This window comes from Rhipicephalus microplus, chromosome 10 (genome assembly GCF_043290135.1).
Source record: "Rhipicephalus microplus isolate Deutch F79 chromosome 10, USDA_Rmic, whole genome shotgun sequence".
Classification (NCBI taxonomy): Eukaryota; Metazoa; Arthropoda; class Arachnida; order Ixodida; family Ixodidae; genus Rhipicephalus; species Rhipicephalus microplus.
In genome coordinates, this window is record NC_134709.1 from 12,395,768 (window position 1) to 12,416,507 (window position 20,740).

The window sequence follows — 20,740 nt, forward strand, 5'->3', positions numbered from 1 at the left end:
AGAGCAATTTGAAAGTGTCAGAAGCTGGTTGTACATGTAACAATGTATGTAAACTTTAGTGCAGATCATGAATATACACAATCGCCACTTTAATAGCAGTCTTATAGTCTTGTAGTGCAAGAACCAATGGCTGCTGACAAAATATAGTGGGGCTTGAAGTATGTTTGTGTTCCTTACAGTTTTCTACTAAGATCGTTACTGCACAGAGCATTATCATTTCATTTCACATGCAGAGCTGTTTGTGGATATGTTCATAATACTGTAACTTACATTTTGACGGGCAACATTACAGACGTAGTTTCAAGAAAACCATGAGTCTATGGACGGGTGCCAGTTCACCTTTGTGCGCTTCGTCACTTTAGTTTAGCAGATATATTGGCAAACACTGCCGTTGTTAGCTTGCTCTAGGTTTTAATTAAATTTTGCTATAAAATGCAGGTGCGGGACTTGGTATTCAACCTGCACATGATACTGTCGGACACGGTGAAGATGAAGGAGTTTCAGGAGGACCCCGAGATGTTGCTTGACCTCATGTACCGCATCGCAAAGGGCTACCAGAACTCGCCCGACCTGCGCCTCACCTGGCTCGCAAACATGGCACAGAAGCACACCGAGGCAGGCTGCCTTCGTTTTCTTTCTATTCTAGCTAGTCAGGAAAAAACTTGTTCTTGGAAAGATGTTCGGTAGAGCTTAACCTCGTTATAAGTCATTTCATTTTTTTTTTCATATTTCAGACAGCAAGAAATCATCACTGTAAGCATTGCTAATTAGGATTAGTTTGTTATAATGAGTATATGAGCATGTGGAAGTTTTTGTACACTGTGAAATGCTCGACTCCTAAATACTACACAATTGTAATTGAAGAGTGTTCAGCCCTCCATGCTAGCCTTAAAGGGACACTAAAAAGAACAAGTTTTTCATGTACATACTAGTAAGTTGCCTGTTCGCATTTCCATAAGTAAAACTCTTTTGTCGTCAAGATGCTTTACAAAAGAAAAACACACGTGGCACTCTCTGTTACATAGTAGGTTTGGGAGGTGTCTGCTGGAGCTGATAAGAGTTGTTGATTGGTAAATATTAAGTACGTTGTTCTCTGAGGAAGTCGGAGAATTAACATGCCAAGTCTCAAGAAATTTTGTTGCACAATGAGACCAAAATGTGGAAGAACACCTTGAAATCCAAGACGTCATACTGACATTCATATGCTGAGATTTCGATGTGAAATTTAAAAATGAAACTTTACTTTCATTTTCTCTTCCAATGATGAGCATGTAAATGTGAAGGCAATGATATTAGAGTTTTTAATGAGCAAGTAATCAATATAAACTGATTAATTATTTCATTTTAGTCCCCTTCTAATCCCATAATGGCCTTCGACTTCAACCTTAAATTTCTGTCCTACAGAGGGGCAACCACGCTGAGGCAGCACACTGCCTTGTCCACTCGGCGGCCCTAGTAGCAGAGTACCTTCACATGCTGGAGTACAAGCCACACCTGCCTATAGGGTGTGTTTCCTTTGAGGTGCGTGGTAGCCATTTTTTGTTTACTCACTTTCATCATGTGTTGGATTTTGCTGACAATTTCACTTGTTTCACTACAGCAGTAGAAGAAAGACCTTTGCTGTGAGACTGACTGAGTGGTCGGCATTAGCCTCCTCTAAAGGGACTGTCATATATCGTATCACTTTAATTCTCGCTTATGTTGGTCCTGTAAATGGCATGAACTTTCTCTAATCAACACGTTAGAAAAATTGAACCTGGCCCTCTTAAAGTCTGATAGGATTGGTCACCAGGTGCACGAGGGTGCACTGATAAAATATAGGAGATATTTTTAAAATCATTCCGTGGTTGTTAGTAGTCAGCATGGTTTGTCTTGCACGTAACGATGCGTGCACACACGCACACACACGCGCACACACACACACACACACACACACGCACACACACACACACACACACACACACACAGAGAGAGAGAGAGAGAGAGACAGAGTGATTGGGTTTCATTTTGACGTATTACTATTCTGAGCAGTATTCTTGAAGCAAGCATTAACCTGGCATTCACTTTGATGAGGCATCGCTTTTCAAACCGTCTCTGGTGGGCTATCACATGGTGAATTATTCCTCCGTTCTTTCTTTTGTTGTCGCCAGAATGTGTCCCAAAACATCCTGGAAGAAAGCGCAGTGTCCGACGATGTGTTGTCCCCAGACGAAGAAGGAATGTGCACTGGGAAGTACTTCACCGAGAACGGGCTTGTTGGTCTGCTGGAGCAGGCAGCCAACTCCTTTTCCTTGGTGAGTTGAACAGTTTTTACAGCGAAGATAGCCTTGTACATGTGAATAAGCAAACTAAGGTAACAATGCCAACTGTAATATGGAAATGGCACTTGAAAAAAACGTTGGCATGCACTGAGTCAGTTACAATGCCTGTGTGTGGGCCTTTGTACGGTGCCATAAATACCTGAAGACATCTACGGGTGTGAAAATGTTAAAGGAGTAGTACGGATGGTTCTAGGAATTGTTACTTTTACATTTAGTTGAATTGTAGGTTGGCTGAACTGTTTGTGGCACCTCTGTTGCAGAAACTGAATTGTATTGTCTTGCAAGATTTTTATAGAACACAACATATGCAGAGTCTGCATGATAGAGTAGTCTACGGTTAGATCCTAGTGTATCAGCTCTTCCTCAGAAACATAGCTTTTTATGTTTCGCAAAAACATAGAAACATATGTAGAAACATTTAAGATATGCTGATGGGACAATAATAAAACGAAGTTTCGGAGATGCCAATGCAAGTGTTTAAAAATGACCTAAATGGGTTGCAGGCAACCCTTACGATCGGTGCTCTTTTTTAAATAATATAGGCTGGCATGTATGAAGCGACAAACGAGGTCTACAAGATCCTGATACCCATTGCGGAAGCACAGCGCGACTACAAGAAGCTTGCCAACATTCATAGCAAGCTACATGAAGCCTTCACCAAAGTTGACCAGCAGGCAAGTGAAAAGCATTACTGAAAGACCTCAAAACCATTATCACGGCTCTCATGGCATTTCCTTGGCATGATTGTCTGTTAGATTTAATTTATCTCATGGCTATCGCTGCTCAACTGTATTTTCAGCTACTTCGGCTCTGAACGAGGTGAAATCATAAAATGGCACAATACAAATACGAATTCTACTTGAATAATAAGTTTGCATCACCTTACAGCGTTCCTGTTTCACACCCGATATCATGTAGACGGGGGCACGTTGACATTGCTGACCCCTAAATTCTTTGTTGGCATTATTGTTAAACTTTCGTGGGGTTTAATTTAGTTATTGTGGCAGTAACAAGCATATTTTTTTTTGTAGTGTTGCATGCTTGTGCTGTGATTATTATCTGTGAAACCTAATTTATCTTATTTGATCAGATTCTTAATGACCATGTTCAGAGTGTGTATAGGAGCTTTCCAGATGGTTGTAGTTTTTTTGGTTGCAATCTAAAAGACTTGTCAGCCAAAAATCAGCCTTACAAAATATTTGGCATGCTTTTTTTGTGTGTGTGTGGATATGTGTGAGAAAGTTCATACATTTGTTTAAGGTGTAAATGTATGGATGCCAACTGCCTCTGGCATGGTCAAGAAAAAGGGGTCTCCACCCCCCCTTCCCACAGACAAACATATTATTCATTTCAAATGTGCAGATGCACATGCAGACACATGAATGCACACACAAACAAACGTAAAGTATATTTTAAACCCTCCCCTCTTCCCCCCAAAAAAGTTCCTGGCTGCAGTACTGCCAACTAGAAGGTGCTGCACAGTTTATGTTGCCAGGCCTTTTTTGCTGCACATTGTGAAGTTGCTGGTACTGTGCAACTGTGATCTGGTGTGAGAAATGCTTTCAGAGGATTGACTTCATGCCCTCTTTCTCATCAGGCTGGCAAGAGAGTATTTGGCACATACTTTCGAGTGGGTTTCTATGGCCCACGGTTCGGAGATCTGGATGGGGAGGAATTCATCTACAAGGAACCCACACTCACCAAGCTGCCTGAGATTTCGCACAGACTAGAGGTAACTTGCATTACCTTTGTTGTGACCACGGTACTGTTTTATTTGGGCGTCTTCTTGTTTATAGATTGTCTTGTGATTTGAGTTGTACAAAAAAAATATATATAGATAACACAGAAACAGAAAGTGAACTGCAAATGACCAATACACTCAAACCTCAATACATATACTGAAGTTGCATCTTTCACAAAAATAAGTTCATTATATGTGACAATTCATTAGAAAAATGTATTCTTAGCACTATTTAGTGCAAGAGCATTCTTCATATTCTTTGTTATAACAAATATTTTGTTACATCCAGGTTCTTTATATTGAGGCTTAAGTGTACTTGTGCTGTAGCTTCATTTCCAATTTGCCTTGTTTTTTTTATGCGCACTGTACAAATAACAATATTGATTAAATATGCACGAACTTCCACAGTTTTCAATCATAATATTATTTCTTGGAGCTTAGATGGACTAATTCTCATTTATTATTCCCAGAACTTTTATTCGGAGCGGTTTGGCTCCGACTACGTAGAGGTCATCAAGGATTCAAACATGGTGGATGTTTCAAGGCTTCATCCAGAAAAGGTACATGGTATTCAGCTTATTCTTTAATGATTAATAATGCTTGCAACTGTGAGTTTAGCTGAGGAGGTTTCAGGAGTATGAGCCTTTTGCACTGTTGTACTATTTCATTGGTTGTGACTTGCAACACAGTAATACCATTTATAAGAATTTGCATGTGTTATGAGAAAAGCACATTCAGAAATGATCATGGTTTTCATGCTCTTTGCAGGCGTACATCCAGATAACCTATGTGGAGCCCTACTTTGACATGTACGAATTACGGGAACGAGTGACGTACTTTGACAAAAACTACAACATCAGTAAGTATTGCTGATACCTGTTGCATTTCCTAAAGCTGAAATCTGTTGCATTTCCTGAAAGTCCTGGTTTTTCAATCGATGCATTGTTCCTTGTTTTTTTTATACCCTTAGGACGTTTTGTGTATGCCACACCGTTTACAGCTGATGGTCGAGCCCACGGTGACCTCCATGAGCAGTTCAAGCGGAAAACTATTGTAACCACAGCAAACTCTTTTCCATACGTAAAGACGCGCATCCAAGTCATTGAGAGGACACAGGCAAGACTTTCGCTCGTTCTTTCTTGTTATATAAGGTCACTGTCTCTTAAATTAAAAAAAGCCTGACAAGTATAAATGCACAGATTTGCTGCTAATGAAATGCATGCCGTAACGCCACATAGTTTTGCAGAAGTTTTTCTTTCTGGGATAAGGTAAGAGTTTGTGCATGTGCTGCCCTGTGAGCTTCAATTTCAAATAACATTATTTGGGCTACCTGGCTGGACTTGAAGTAGAAATATCGTGTTCAATGCCTGCGGTTGTATTTGTCACTGCGTTAATCTCATAGGCTAGCAGACAGTGGCGACATCTCTTGTAAGTCGAAGGGTATGAAGGCAGAATGCTGTACGAAGGTGCAATGTGCACTTCATCTATGCCAACAGTATGAAGATATTGGGTTCAAAGTTATGCCAATTTACTTTACTTATCTACCTCTCCACAAAAGCATCACCTATGAGTCATATAGAATGAAGTGTATTGGGTATGTCAAGCTTTGTGTAGTTAACATGATAGCAACAATTTTAAACAAGCTAACAAGGAATTAACTAGCATTTGTTTATTACAGACTGCCGTTCTTTACATACATCATCACCGTTTGTTAGTCTAGTTGTGTGGCATGGGGATCTTTTAACTGGAGTAGCTGCAGTGAAGTTATTACACTGAATGCCACATAGTCCTTGATCTATAAAAATAATAAAGAGTTTTGTTCACTATTATATTATTGGCTGATAAAAATAATTATGAGCTCCCCTCTAGTACTGCAGCCCACCTGTCATTTATCTATGCAAGAGAACCATGCTTCGTGGTTTCCATTTTAACCTCAAGAGCTGTGTAGCTGCCAATGTAAATACTACGCTGGTTTCATGAATTAAAAGTTTGTCACTCTTTGTTAAGATGTTGCGTTCAGCTGAGCAATAAAATCAGAATCTGCTGAAAGTTGCCAGGGAGTTAAAACTAGCAACAGGAACATGTGCCTGTATTGGACATTCACATACTTTAATTCCGCGAGTGGTAAGCATAACCTAATTAAACAATGGCAGTTAGATGGGGCATTTATGCAAATTATCTCTGGGTAGAACAGAGACAGCTATGGTGGAAGCCTAAATTTATTCCTAGGTTGCTCTCCAGCTGTATAGCTGGAGTGCAACCTAAGTGTCTTAAGTATGCAACCTGGAGTGTCCCCAGTGATGGTTGTGTAGGTGTTGTGGTGAAGGAGACTCTACGACAATTGTGGCTGTGCTGCTGCGCAGATGGTTCTTCGGCCGATCGAAGTGGCCATCGAGGACATTCAGAAAAAGACGGGAGAGCTGTCACGGGCGACGCAACAGGAACCAGCCGATCCCAAGATCCTGCAGATGGTGCTGCAGGGTTGCATGGGTACCACCGTTAACCAGGGACCTCTCGAGGTGGCACTCGTCTTTCTCGCCGATCTTGTCGACCCGACGCGAGTGCCCACACCGCTGCAGCACAAGTTGAGGCTCTGTTTTCGGGATTTCAGCCGCAAGTAAGTCACCTTCCTTCTTTTGTTACGTATTGAGTTTACTTAATCAGCCAAGCATGTGGGCTGTTTTGCTGAGCATCAGTATCGAAACAAGGTTGAAATTTAAGAAGGTGGAGCCTTGAAGGGATTGGAAGTTGACGAACAAGAAATGTTGCCAGAAATCTAAGCCTATGTTATGTTTTGTTTTGTTCTTCTGGGGGGGGGGGGGGGGGGGGGGTCTATCAAAAGGAGTCATGCTCAAGAAACCAGGAAGGCGTTTGTGGTATAGCCTCACAAAGGTCCAGAGCATCAGAGTCATACTTAGCCGGCTAAAGCAGAAGAAAAAAATAAGTTAAAACACCCACTCCCTTTATGCTTGTGTGATCACCCCATCAGATGGCGCCATTACTGCTTAGTAATAATATGCAGGCTTGTGCGAATATTTGAATGCTTTAAATATTTGAACGAATAATGCAGTATTTGAATTCGCTTCGAAAAAAATTATTGAAAATTTCGAATTATTCGAAACGAACAAATAGGTGCATAATAGTCCGCATGTGAAACCTTGTAAAGGTGGTTTTGCTGCTGTTGAGCGGTGCTATACCGTGAAAGCACCTATCCAGATGTATACAATTTTGTAACTTTTTGTGAAGGTGGTTTCACTGCAGTGAAGTAATGCTAAGCCGTGAGAAAACGTAGTCGGGGGGGGGGGGGGGAATCTGCACTGCCGCGAAGTCCCACTTCAAGGTTGGATGAGGATATTGTTTTAAGTTTAAAAGCTTGTTATACCGACTTATATGCTTCAAGTGTAGCCAGTTTACAAAAGTAACGTATTTTAGAGGCTATTACTTGCATTCTATTCAAAGTCAGATGCTGTTACTATTTAAAGTTGTTTTCGTTTTCTTCGGTGAAAAAAAAAAAAAACACTTTTACAGGCCTTGTTTCAATTTAATAAAAATATATTGTGCAGGTTAGTCAGGCCATGACAAATATTCCCATTTTATACTATAGTATGCTATATATATATACTATTCGAATTCAATTCGAAATTATTTGACCAAAATCACTATTCACTTTGAACATAAAATTTACTATTTGCACAAGCCTAATAATGTGGTTTTCCCGCATAAAATTTCAGATATTATTATTACCCTTGTGCTGGTGGTGGGACCTTGTAATGTATGAGTATATAATATTATTATTGTTACCATTGTGCTGGTGGTGCGCCCTTGTAATGCATGAGTATATTATGAGTCACGTATTAGGTCTACCAGAACATTTTTGGGAAATACTGTACTGCACAAGATCTGGAGGGATGATGTGTTCTTAACTTTCAGGTGCTTTGAGGCACTAAGGAAAAACAGGACCTTGATTGGACCTGACCAGCGAGACTACCAGAAGGAACTGGAGCGCAACTACAATCGTTTCAGTGAACGGTTACAGCCCATGATACGTAACAACAGTGTTTCTCCATTTTGGTATGTAATAGTATTCATTCTTTAAACATCGCTTTTCCTTAATTTGATACTTCCTTCTTTTTTTCAATTACTATCTTTGCCTAGTTAGCATGCATGTGCAAGTAGTATATGCTAAAGACTGCAACATTTTTATTCTGCATTCAAGTAATGTGTGCTGGCTTGGCTTTTTTTTTTCTCGTTTTTTAGTTTGTGTAAAATGAATGTCCAAACATTCAAAACCTTAGAATATGTACTGAAAAGCACCCGAGTTCAGCAAATAATTTCTTAATACAGTACTCATTACTCATTTTTGTGTACCAGTTTCAATTTGGTACAGAAGAGTCATTGTGTCATGCCAAAATAGCTGGCTTTTTGTTATTTTCACAGCTACCATTAGTTAACACAACTGGCGCAAGTGCATGTCTTGCTCTAGTCTATTTACGAGCAGCACCATTTGCTACACAATGTCGGCCTCTTTTGGTCTGCGTCACAATATCATGAAAATATTCGTGACAGAAGATCCAGCATTCTGACACAACATGAGTACAAACTAATGTACATTTTCTGGTGTTCATAACTGCTAAGTGTAATCTTTTTGTGTGCACTAAATGTGTGATATAAGTTTCTGCTATCTAAAATGTATATGTATTATTTTAATCACAGTAGTATGAGCATTTGTATTTACCTTGTATTGATATTTCATTTCCGTTAGTTACAGCAGCTGTTTTCTATTGGAATAGCTGCTTTCTTGCTTTTCTCTGGTTTGATGTTCCTGCCGTTAAGCATATTCCTCTGTATTTCATGTGCCGAAGCATAGCTTTATTGTTGCCTATCTACGTTTTTCATCATGTTTGTTCAAGCTTTGTGTCTGCATAGTCTGGCCCTGACTCGCCAATTTTTTCTGTAGGTGCTTGTGAATATAGCACTACTGCATTCAAAATTAGCATGCCTGCTGTGTGCATAGTTCTGTAAGTGTGAAATTTCATTATAAACGAAAAAAAAAATTGTTGCTGTTTCAGGGCAAAAGGAAACTTAATGCGCCAACCGTTGCAAGAGCCCTGAAGCGCCGTGGGGTTGGCGCTCCTGCAAGGAAGTAACGCATGGGAGTAGTACAAGCCTAGCTTTTATTTTGTTCATTGCGAACATTTATCCAAAGTCATTGCAGACACAAAAGCGTTGCATTTGAATAGCCCAAGGTAAGGGTTATCTTTCAGAGTAGCTTCTTGTGTAAAACGTGAGCTCTTGTCGCATGTCTACTTTACGGAGCACATTCAACTGTACGGTCAAGTGTGTGCCTTGTGGAATGTTGTATTATTTATGCATGCAAGCAGCAGTATGATTACTGTGATTGGACAGTATTCCCTGTGATCTCTGGCACAACCAAATGATGTCCTATGGTGTGCAGATAGTATTTTAATTTCAGTGAACAAGTTACTTGTGTCATGGTCCTCTCATTTACATAGAATGTAGGCAGTCACGCCGAAATGCCAAATTTTAAGTCGGCCAGGTTATTTTATTGCTCATCTTTTGTTTGTAGTGGTGTCTGTCCTTCACTGTCTGCGTTTCACATTGTTCAGCTTTGTTTGGGACCACTAGGTGGACTACTTAAGGAAATCAACTGCAAGAAGTGAAAAAGCACTGCCGTAGTTAAATTTGTAATGCTTCAGGAACGCTAGTTCATTTACAAAACTTCTGCGGTCTACATTAACCGAACTGCGGGTACTGACTGACTTAACTGCGGGTGCTTGGAAACAGTGCTAACAAGAGGACCAAGCCATTTACACGTTAGATTGTGTTGCTTCGTCCACTTTGACCTAAAGCAGTGGCATTTCAGCTTTAAGCTTTGACGCTCAGTACTCTGTGACGTGCTCGAAGACACTGCATTTAGTCCTGATTTGGCTTATATTTAAGTTTACCATTTATGAGAACAATGTGTTCATGTTTGACCGGCTTAGGCTTTCATTTTTTTATTGAGACTCAGTGTACATATATATATATATACACACACACACACTTCTGTCTTGAAAGTGTTTGCTTCACTGTGTTCATGAATTTTATGGCAAAGTAATAAAAAAACAGAAAGAAATGATTTGTTTTAATGCCCTCTGCACATGAAACAGGTGAACACCAGGCCAGAGGCCCGTTATAGCCACTACGGAGGTTTGCGCCTAGTCACATCAATTTTTTTAGAGGCTTGCATGTATAACACGGAACACAGTTGCCATTTTAGACCGTCGACACCTTCGGTAATTGAAAGCAGTAGCTGTTGTACATCTTAGTTTTGGTGGTCATTCAGGGTGTCGAAAGTTTGTGGGCCATGGTATCCGAATAAGCATAGAAGTTCCAACGAGTATGTGACTGTAGGTGCAAAGAACAGGGAAAGTTTCCGGGGTGCTGTGGCCCATTAACTTTTGGTCCTCGAGGGAGAATAATATTAACTGCACCATAAAAAAGGTACTTCTACTATAACAAGAATTATCTGTGTTTTTAGCACCTGCAAAATGTGGCCCATCACTACACAGCTACCCAATAGTCTGTAAACTATTCAGGCCTGTTACACACATGCAATTTATATCACAATGCTGCTTACTGTAGATGTGCTGTTACAATACTCTATCAGTAAACAAAAATCTCTTAAAACTACTCCTTAAATGGAACAACTGCCTCAAATAAGTTTGGTTTTGTACTTGAATTTAGAACCCCAGTTCATTTCTCAGTAATGGTACTTTTGGTAAACAGAACATAATTTCCTGGTCCTCTCAGGTTCTGTTTAATGAGTCTAATGTATTTGTGATATTTTAATTGAAGAGATTGCCACCCTTCTTTGTTGTTTCTTTTTGTAGGAGCCTTTTCAACATAACATGGTTAGGATTATAGAGTGATCGTGGTGTTAATATATCAAGAAACAACCTGTATTGATTACTAAGCATGCAGAAAAAAAGATTATAAAATACCTCAGCAAATAACCATGTTGAAGGCAGGCTGTAGCTGCCATTAGAAACACCATATACAGTCGAATCTCAATAATTAGAACACACTTAATTTGAACTTCGGTTAATTCAAACTCGTGCTGTGGTCCCGTGAAAGCTATGTGTATTCTAATGGGCAGAAACGCCCTGTAATTGGAATGCGCAAGCACTTGCGACGGTTAATTCGAACATACCGCGCTCCGAAAATTCTCTCAGTACCACGCCCAATCCAGCGACAGCACCTCCGACACCTCAACGCTGCGCGCGAAGAAGGAAAAGAAGAAAAGGAAAGAAAAGGCTGCGGCGGAATGTTTGCTCTCCCTCAAACGCTGATCTGTGACGCACCTGTGTCATGTTTCTCCCTTTTCTAACCCTGCCATGTAGAGACCCTTCTCCTTTCCATGCATGAAGAGAGAGAGAGGGGAAAAGTCACAGCTTTGCTGGAAAGGCGAAGCAATGAACGCGATAGTAACAAATTTAAAGGTCATGCGCAGAATGGAAAGCAGATCGAAACATGCCTCGCGTTCCTCACGCACAAATGACGCACAAAACGTACTCACGGGTACGAATGCACGCGAACAAGCGTCTCATTTGTTACTTTGCTGTGTCTGAAAAGCACACACTTTTCACAATCGGAGACTGCAATGATTGCAGTGACCTTTGTGCACGCGGTAACTACAGCAGAATTGTTCCAGGTTAAGCCCGAGGTCAGCCAAGGCATACGACTCGCTGACGCGAGATAAGTGTGCGTGAGGGAGCGTTGCTCCCCTTCTCTAAGTGGGGAAAGTACGTGCAGGAGATTAAAGCGGGTCCCGCCTTGCGATAAGGCGATGCGCGCTCATTGCGCCATCTAGCCGGTAATGCTGAAAACACCATTCCCCCCCCCCCTATATTCTCGTGAGCAGCGGTAAGTAGTAGATATAAGTAGCTTGCCGTTTGAACGATGATGGATGTGCTCCGAGGTGGCTCAGTAGTTAATGCCTCGCTTTTACGACGCAGATATCCCATGTTCGATTCCACGCGCCGGAGTGTTTTTTTCTGGATTTTTTTCTTACGTTTTCATATATATAGATACGTATACATATACGGTGAATGACATCGATGCCAACACCCACGTCGATGCCGACACTGGCGGCAAAACCTAGCTGGGAGTGTCCATATAATTGCTATCGCAATAAAAAAAAAGAAAGCTGTTGCGTAGTGTTGGCTCGCTGATCTGCGACGCACCGGTGCCATGCTTCCCCTTTCCCGTCCCTGCCACGTAACGTAGAAACCCTTGTCCTTTCAACACCGTGCGCGAAGAGAGCAAAAAAAAAAAAAAAAAAAAAAAAAAAGCTGTCGTGGAGTGTTGGTTCTTTCTCAAATGCCGATCTGCTTCTCTTTTCTCGTCATGTGCTGGCCAAGCTCTGGCTGTGATGCAGAGGGTAGCAGCAGAGGCGCAGTCGTTGCCTTCGTCTTTAGAGAGTGTTGGCGCTGGACTTAGCCATGCGCTACTTCTCTTGCCAGGAGAACGCTGAAGCCGAAGTTAAAATGCTTTGCAAACTGCGTGCGAAATTGATTGATTCGCTACAAGGCAAATGTGTGCAGAGGCACATCACCGATTACTTCAAATAATGACGGATGTCCTGTGATTTGTGAATAAATGTAAGTCTTCTGAAGCTCCCCTCTCGTGTGTTAGCTCAACGCACATGCGCCACTGCATGGTGAACCCTTTGTTCATTTAGCTTTCATCAATCCGAACTTTTGTTTCTAACAAATTTTTAGGCTTGTTCGAGTTCGAATTATCGAGATTTTACTGTATCATGTACTACGGAATTTTGTGTCTAGGTGTGTGTACAGTGACACATTCCCTGTTTGTACATCATACCCAAATGAATAAGTGAACGGAATTTTTCCTTTCATGCGACTTGATATCCAGATCCACCAACATCTGCGAGTTTGATGAAATGTTTAGGCGAGCAGTTCCTTCACGCATGTAGCAATGACAATCTGTGCAAAGCACTATTTGATGGTTTGGTAACTTTAGTGGAAGCATCATGCTCACGGTTACGTATTGGTATATATTTTTTAAAATTCTGACTTACACAAAAATGTTTGATCGCAAATGCAAGTTGAAGGAGCAGCTATGCACTAGCTTTGCTGCATGATGCGTCACTTTTTCAAATGCTGCATTTTTAGGTGCGAATTATTTGTGCATAATTACACAAACTGAGAACTGAAGCTTAGACGTGTTAGATATGTGTAGAAAAAGGACAGAACCAGATGAAGCTACGATTGCTCCGACAAAGGCAATGATTTCACGTTGATGATTGGTGTTGTGTATGCCAACCAATTGTTGGCATGGAAAAAACAAGCAAACAAACAATATTCGAACTTTGGTATCAACATGCATTGCCACTGCTCGACTTGGCGCATTGGTACCATTTTATTCTGCTGAACCGGAAGTGCAAATGAGTGACTGCAGATCCCCAAGCGCAATGTTTTCTGCACATACATAATTTTCTACATTGTAGGCTGTGCAGCTTCTCAGAAGGTTGTGCATCAGCGCTACGAATAGCACATACCAAAAGCAACAGATTGAGTCACCGGACGCACTTGCGCTATCTTTGGGAGACTGCAATGCCACATTGCCATCGGGAAGACAATCAGCCTATTGACGTATGCAGAATTAATTCTGACGCTCCTCAACAGGAGAAACCTCGAACATGGCAATGTATTTTATTAAGTGACAGCACTAAGACAATGCATAACAAATAAGTTATAACGTGCAGGCGAAATGAACGTCCGTGGCGAGGCTTTGCAAACGGCAGCGGCGAGCAGACGTCTTCTGGAGGAGGCCACTTGGTGGCGGGCTGCACAGCAGCCCAGCGCGTGAACTGTTTCCTAAAATACCGCAGCTGGTATTCCTGCGAGAAAGGCATGAAAGTTGCAGCATGAATATGTTGAAGTGGGTGTCTGTTCTTAAACATTAATAAACCAATCATAACACAACATACTCCCGTTAAATGAAACTTGAAGGGATCAGGAAAGGATGTTCCATGTAACAGAAACTCCGTTTACCGAGAAACGAACGCAGGTGCAGAAATCAAGTGCAAAACCAGTCACGTTGCATGCATTTGTTCCACCTTAACGGCAGTCCCATTTAAAATATTTCCTTTTATCGAGGGTCTGCTGTAATTGTATAAATTCGGAAAATCACTGAGGTGTCCACAACAGACCAGCCCTGCCTCCATTCACCTGCAACCTTGCGTTATCAGGTGCGTTTCATCATGTATATGAAGCGTGGTTTAACCACTCTTGCCAACTAATTATAATTAGTTCGCTCTTACTAACCTGGATGTTTTACACCACCTGTTCTATCTCTCTACAAACTTGTCTCCGGTGTATTAGTTGGAAATTACCAAAAAATAAACTCAGTTCTCTCTCTATCGGCGTCTAATGTTTTAGGAAACACGAGTAGTGTTGTGCTTCATAGGCAAAGAAAACAGTTGCTTTGAAAAGCATCCTAAGTGGGTATGTATAGGCTAAAATCACACGATTTTTTTGGTGCTGCTTGCTGCTTTTGTCTTACATTCATCTCGCACGTCTTGAATACTTCTTATAAAGGGCCAGTAAACAGGGTCCGACTTTTTTTAAACCCTCCAAACGAGCTCGCCGATTTGTACAGTGGACTGCGATGATCACTTTTGCCTGTTGCGCAGACCGTCCATTTCGAAAAACAATCCCACGCTTGTTTCTCTCGCCTAACCAATTCCCCTTGTACGCGCGGTCTAATGAAAGCTTGACCATGAACAACGTTACACACCACTGAACTCGTCGATTGGTTATTTGCCCTACGAAACGGCGCCTTGGCCCTGCAGGGATGCAGTTTCAGCCGCGCAGTCCGCATTTTCATTTTCCTGTGCCGTCCTCTGCAGTTCTGTAGTGCTCGAGACTCTGAGAGAAGCAGTACTGCCAGGACGAAAGCCTCCTAGATAAAGAGGCGTCTCACTACTTTACCGCAAAGAGAAAGGTGCTCTTCGCTCGCACTTCCTGTTCGCGCCAGAGGAAGCCCTGCTTGGTCGTTGGTTGCGAACTGGTGTCATATCACGGACGTCGTGTCGTGTTGCCGAAGTGGGCAGAGTCACGACAATGGGCTACTTCTTTGTGGTGAGGGGAGGCGAGCGCCCTTGCAAAAATTTGAAACCGGCTGAAACGGAAGTTCTAAACTCTGCAGCTTCCTTATTATAGCACGTATGCGCGAAATTCTTGCGGCAGTATGTCATAGCAAAAGTGCACGTTTCTCTTCGTTAAAATTTTTGGACCCCGGTGTTGTTTACTGGCCCTTTAAAAATTCGGTACTTTTGTTAGCACAAACATGTACGATAACAATACAATCAAAATCCACTAAAACTGTTAAATGTGCAGTTGCTATTCAACGCTTTCTCTCATTTTTTTTTTGCATCCTCTGAGTTTATTTTTCCAAAACTGCAGCCTTTTAGTAAACCTTTATGGAAGTTGCATTTGTTAATGCTACATAAGTGAAAAATGTGGATCGATTTCGAAAACACTTTTGTCACTCTGAGGGATGTTAAATTGTTTACTGTAACTGCAAACATGGACATGCTGTGTTCTGCTTGTGATGAAAGGATAATGTTTTACTCGGAACTCCAGTACACATATTCGTGGTAAAATGTCTGAATTTTCGTTCATTCGTTTACATGTTACAGAGAGTGCATGAGTAGGAACTGCAATGAACACCAGGAAGCGTACACTGATAAACACCCGGTAGCTTGAAAATCAGTGTTTTACCAATGCACAAATGGGTGATATACTCTCAGACCTCCATATAACAAACCTGGGTATAACGAATTATTGGTTATAATGAAGTGAAAATTGCTCTGTAATAGATACAGTGCTACAGATATATGTTTATAACGAGTTTTTGGATATAACAAATTATTTTCGTGGCAGGTGTGACTTTTTATAATGAGGTCTGAGTAATGTGGTCAAAGTAATGTGCAAAAGAAAGCACCATCACTTAATACGACAGAATGACTCTGGACACAATGCTTCACAAACAACCTTGTCCGCACCTGTACAACAAAAGATGTCTAGCAGACGTCACGAAAAGCCGGACAGTAGCCGTGACGACAAAGCGACAGTTGCTTGAGGCATTGATGCGGTTTTTTCTGCCGACGGGAGTGCGCACTTCCTGAGTCGCGTCGGGCGGGGAGGTGGGCAGCGGCCGTTGGGGACTAGCGAGAACAAAGATGATGGCGCCAGAGGCTCCACGCACACTACTAGGCGGCTCTGTAGGGTGCCGCGTACGCAGGCGCCCCATGGTTCTGTGTGCCACCTGCAGAAAGTATGAATTGTGCAGTCACTCTTGTTTGTGTTAATTTCATCAGACAAACATGAGCATTTAGAGGTTTCAGTTACTAATAAATTAATCATGCAGAATTAAGCCAAGGAAAACATAGCAGACATTTACTTGTTTTTAACTGTAGTGTAGTACTAATTGTACCCACAGTTGGAATGAATTAAAGTGGACGAAAGATTACCTTTGTGTCGGTGAGATTTGAGCGCACAACCTTCAAAGAGTTTTCAGTTGTAGAAATGTGACTTTTTGCATAAACGATGAGATGTCACACCTTATTTTCTTTGCAACCCATATTGATTTCTTAGCATTGCTCACAAGCTGCAACAATACACGTGTGCACTCTTTTTAACTCTGTACCCTAATTGTTGCACTCTAGTGCATAATGATAAAAAGGTTCGTCCTAGAAAACATGCGAGACAGTGAACATTAGAAAAAAAGGACGAACATAACTATTTCTTTTGTCCAAAACATTTAAGTGTGTGTCATCATATTGGTTTTTGCTTTGTGTATTCAGTTCACTGGCCGAATTACCAGCATTGGCAGCCACATTTTGTATAGGGCAAAGTGCAGAAGTGCACATATGTTGACGTTGGGATGAAGAAAGTTACCAAAATGTAGAGTACCCCACTTCCACGTCTTTTACAGTCCAGGTGTTTCTTCTGGATGTTGAACGCCATCAGTATATTACATTGATTTCGCATATTGACAGTCATTTCTGTAGGTGTTACACTAGATTGCTCATGTGAGCTTTGTTTTGAACTGTCTCATGAACAATTGTCTGCTGTAAGTGAAGTAAATCCGTGGACAAAATCTGAGTGCTTTTAGCTGCACAAAACATTGAAGACAGCCAAATGTGAACGGTGATGGAGAAAGGCAAGCTCCATTAACCAACCTTCCAGTGCAGGGCTCAGTGTTACAAGCGAGGGGGCCCGTCTTGAGTGGGAGTCTCTGGCCCTGATCGCAACTGCCATTCGGGTACTTCCTCGACACACCGCACTGGACAGTCACGTTGTGTGTGCCTGTTTAAAAGAGATGCGCACCATGCTGTTAAAATATACATTTAATAATAAAAAAATATGAGAAAGCCAAACCCTAGAATGCATCACCTTAAATGCATATTTTAACATGTTATACACATTACAAAAACAGGATATACTTTCCTGAATTACATTCATGCGATATCATCTCATGTTTATCATGTACAGCACTCATGGATTCAAATGAGATATCATTTTTTTAGCATAACGATTGGTATGTGCAATTGCTTGGGATGACCACATGATGCTGCGACGAATGTGGTCCAAAGATAACGGCTCTGATTTACACATACGAATCGAAATTACGCTGCTATTTCCCTAATGAAGATGGTGGAAATGAAAGTATGTTAGTGCTAAATTGTCCCATTTCAATCTGTGAGTATTGTACCTCATATGCATATAAGGATTATAATGCCACTAGTACAAGTTCTGAAAGTATTATTTTCATAGATGCTGGCAGGCTTGTATGTGCCGCTGTTCTGAAGAGGACGAAGATGCACGTGCAGAGAAAAACGATAAAGTCGTAATGCCGTTGTTCGAATCAGTTTGACATCCTTGTGTGCCATTATCTACAGGTTACAGTTACGTTGTAACGTGACAATAAGAACATTTGCATAGCCGATAGGGAAGGGAATTGAACAATATAGGTCCTCTCCCCTCTTCCAGCTGTTTATGTTCATGTATTTTCTATATCTCAAAAGCAAATTGCATTGACAGAGAGCACTTCTTAAAATCAATCCTCCAGGATGTTACGCAGAGAAACACAAATGGAAATCGCAAAATGAAGAAGTGTTAAATCAGAGTTTACAGCTAACCTTGCAACTGTAAACTATGAAGCTTACTTAGTAAATCAGCAAAGTCTGACACCACAACATAGACATCAGTATTGCAGAATTCTCAAAGAACAGAGTGAACAAATAGTAATATCTAATTACAGTTGTGGAAAATATGGGTTCCAAGAAAATACCGATATTTACAGATGATGATATGCCAGTTTCGTTCGCAGTAGACTTTCTATGACAGGCTTAGCTTACACAAAATTCTGACAGTTTTGTTCAGGGAAACCGCAGAGGACCTGTCTACACCTCGAAACATAAAATTTAATTTTATTGAGTGCCAGTCATTTTTTCTCCTCGATATGGCGTTATGTCAATCGCTTGATTGTGTGGTGTTTTGAAGGATTTTCTTTACTGACTTTTCTGAAGCACAAGCCACAAGCAACATTGAGGAACAGTAAACTGCCTGCATCGTGTATGCATACCTCCACCACAGGGCAGTGAGCAGTCAGACATGTGAACATTCCATGAATGCCAAGCCTCCAAAGTTTGATTCGTGTTGGGGAGCGTCAGCCGCGCCTGGCGTTCAGCTGTCCATCGGACATCGCCTTCTTCGACAGTGACATTTGTCGTTAGGTTGCGGAACGTAGGCACGTGGCGCTTGATTCTTCGGCGTCGACGCTTTCTTTGCAGGGCCCGGGGTGTCACACTTTCTGCACGATCAGCGAGACACTGAATTTTGTCATAGGAATTACAATACACCAGAAAATTACATAACATAAAAGCATGTGCTATTTCATCAATTGCCATTTTCATTTTTTGCTCTATTGTATTCTTCGGAATGGAGTGCTGTGCCAAAAACTCACCTTCATCGAGAGGAGTTCCTTCACTTGTGAATTTCTGGATTAAAAAGAGACAGAGAAAGAAAAACAGGGCATGTTATGCTGTTGATACTAACCTTGCGGTCATGGCTACAGCTAGAATGGTGACTGTGCGTATGGGTGTATGCATGTATCAGAACTGCATATACCTGGCATCGTCCAGAAACGCAGAAGGCCCTTCCTCGTCCTCCACTGCAATCGGTGCCGAATGGGAAGCGTCCTTCTTCGAACACGTCCATCTGGTAGTGAGTGTCCTTCCACACGCGGTCCTGGCACGCCACCACACAGGATACATGTGGATTTCCTGCAACCACACATTTAGGTGTGCACCATTTTAGAGCAGGTGCATGGGTGTCGTCGCAGTCATTATGCTTTTTCTTTGAAAGACTGCAGGCGTCTCTGGTGCCCACTTATCGAGCAGCTTGCTTTCGATTATTCTGTTGTCAATGCCACTTGCTTCATGTTCCTTTAATTGCTTTCAAAATACATGTGTGCCTCACCCGTCTGCAGTGGTAGCTGCCTTCCTCGTCCACTGAGTAGGCTGGAGTATTTCCTCCGGTATTTCTCGCACACCTTGGTGGCATACTGGTCTGGTGTAACCATACCCCGACACTGCAAGGAAGAGGTGTGTGGTCTTTTTGCAGGATAATGGGGTGTCAGCAAAGACGCACCTGAACTGAACTGTTACATTCAATAAATAAAGTCGAAACTGCAATCTGAAAGGTGAATGCATCGGAAGCACATTGGCCACCTGTCATCGCATGTCACCTTGCAGAATTCCAGGTCTACTTTCGAGTTACGCCCATGGCCGTGTTTTTTGCTTCAAAGCTTTGTTTTGAGACATTTGTTTTCAGCCTGCAATCAGTTAAAAGTACCTGGTACCAACAAAGCTTCGTTTTGATGTCTTGAAGGTGTGCACATACCAATTTTGCCATGAATATAGAGAATACATAATCACTGTCTATTGAGCTCACCTTCCGTGTGGAATCGCAGAGCTTGTACGTTTCCTTCTTCCCGGAGCACCGCGATCTGAAACGGGATATCAACATTGTCAAGATGGCGTCGGATCACCGAGTGCCATGTTAACCAGTGACTGGGGAGCACGTCCGATGATTACTGCTTACCCGCGAATCGACTTTGTAAATATTTTGCTGTGTGCGTTTTCTCTACGAGCTTGCTTTGCTGTGTTCTATTGTTCAATCATCATTTATGAACTTACAGGAGTGTTACCACATTGAAGGTGATATATTTTGCATTATACATGCATGTTACCTGACCTAGTCACTAGTTCCATTTCAGCATTCTTTATTAATAATTCTTAATACTTCGTCTGAATGGAATAATGACCACGGTGCTTGGCTGCTGATCCAAAGGTTGCATGTCCGGTACCAGCCGTGGCGGTCGAATTTTGATGGAGGCAAAATACCACGTGTCTGAGTGCTGTGCAATGTCACTGTGCATTAAAAGGGCCCTGCAACACTTTTTCAGTATGGCCATAAAATGCTGCCAATTGGTGGTCGGGCCTACTGAAAGCATGCAAGCCAGATGTTATTTATTTGTTTATTTGAAAATACTTTACACGGCCACATGGGTGGAACAAGGG

At 41.7% G+C, this 20,740-nt stretch overlaps 2 protein-coding genes across 2 annotated transcripts in view; one reads left to right on the top strand and one right to left on the bottom strand.

Annotated features, from left to right (window-relative positions):
• The window catches only part of Zir (dedicator of cytokinesis), a 53,734-nt gene extending 44,507 nt beyond the window's left edge, over window positions 1-9,227 (top strand). Inside the window, exons 31-41 of the mRNA XM_075875058.1 lie at window positions 439-615; window positions 1,405-1,521; window positions 2,151-2,294; window positions 2,864-2,995; window positions 3,919-4,053; window positions 4,533-4,622; window positions 4,831-4,921; window positions 5,033-5,178; window positions 6,426-6,679; window positions 7,993-8,133; window positions 9,132-9,227. Of these exons, the coding sequence (XP_075731173.1) occupies window positions 439-615; window positions 1,405-1,521; window positions 2,151-2,294; window positions 2,864-2,995; window positions 3,919-4,053; window positions 4,533-4,622; window positions 4,831-4,921; window positions 5,033-5,178; window positions 6,426-6,679; window positions 7,993-8,133; window positions 9,132-9,174 (1,470 nt within the window). The 3' untranslated portion in view covers window positions 9,175-9,227. The remainder of the gene's footprint in view (window positions 1-438; window positions 616-1,404; window positions 1,522-2,150; window positions 2,295-2,863; window positions 2,996-3,918; window positions 4,054-4,532; window positions 4,623-4,830; window positions 4,922-5,032; window positions 5,179-6,425; window positions 6,680-7,992; window positions 8,134-9,131) is intronic.
• A 4,522-nt stretch (window positions 9,228-13,749) lies between these two features.
• Window positions 13,750-20,740, bottom strand: part of LOC119180563 (A disintegrin and metalloproteinase with thrombospondin motifs 18) — a 151,840-nt gene continuing 144,849 nt past the window's right edge. Inside the window, exons 18-25 of the mRNA XM_037431664.2 lie at window positions 20,112-20,166; window positions 19,638-19,749; window positions 19,287-19,441; window positions 19,123-19,156; window positions 18,742-18,969; window positions 17,336-17,462; window positions 16,157-16,419; window positions 13,750-13,987 (exon numbers count right to left, since the gene is read on the bottom strand). Of these exons, the coding sequence (XP_037287561.2) occupies window positions 16,185-16,419; window positions 17,336-17,462; window positions 18,742-18,969; window positions 19,123-19,156; window positions 19,287-19,441; window positions 19,638-19,749; window positions 20,112-20,166 (946 nt within the window). The 3' untranslated portion in view covers window positions 13,750-13,987; window positions 16,157-16,184. The remainder of the gene's footprint in view (window positions 13,988-16,156; window positions 16,420-17,335; window positions 17,463-18,741; window positions 18,970-19,122; window positions 19,157-19,286; window positions 19,442-19,637; window positions 19,750-20,111; window positions 20,167-20,740) is intronic.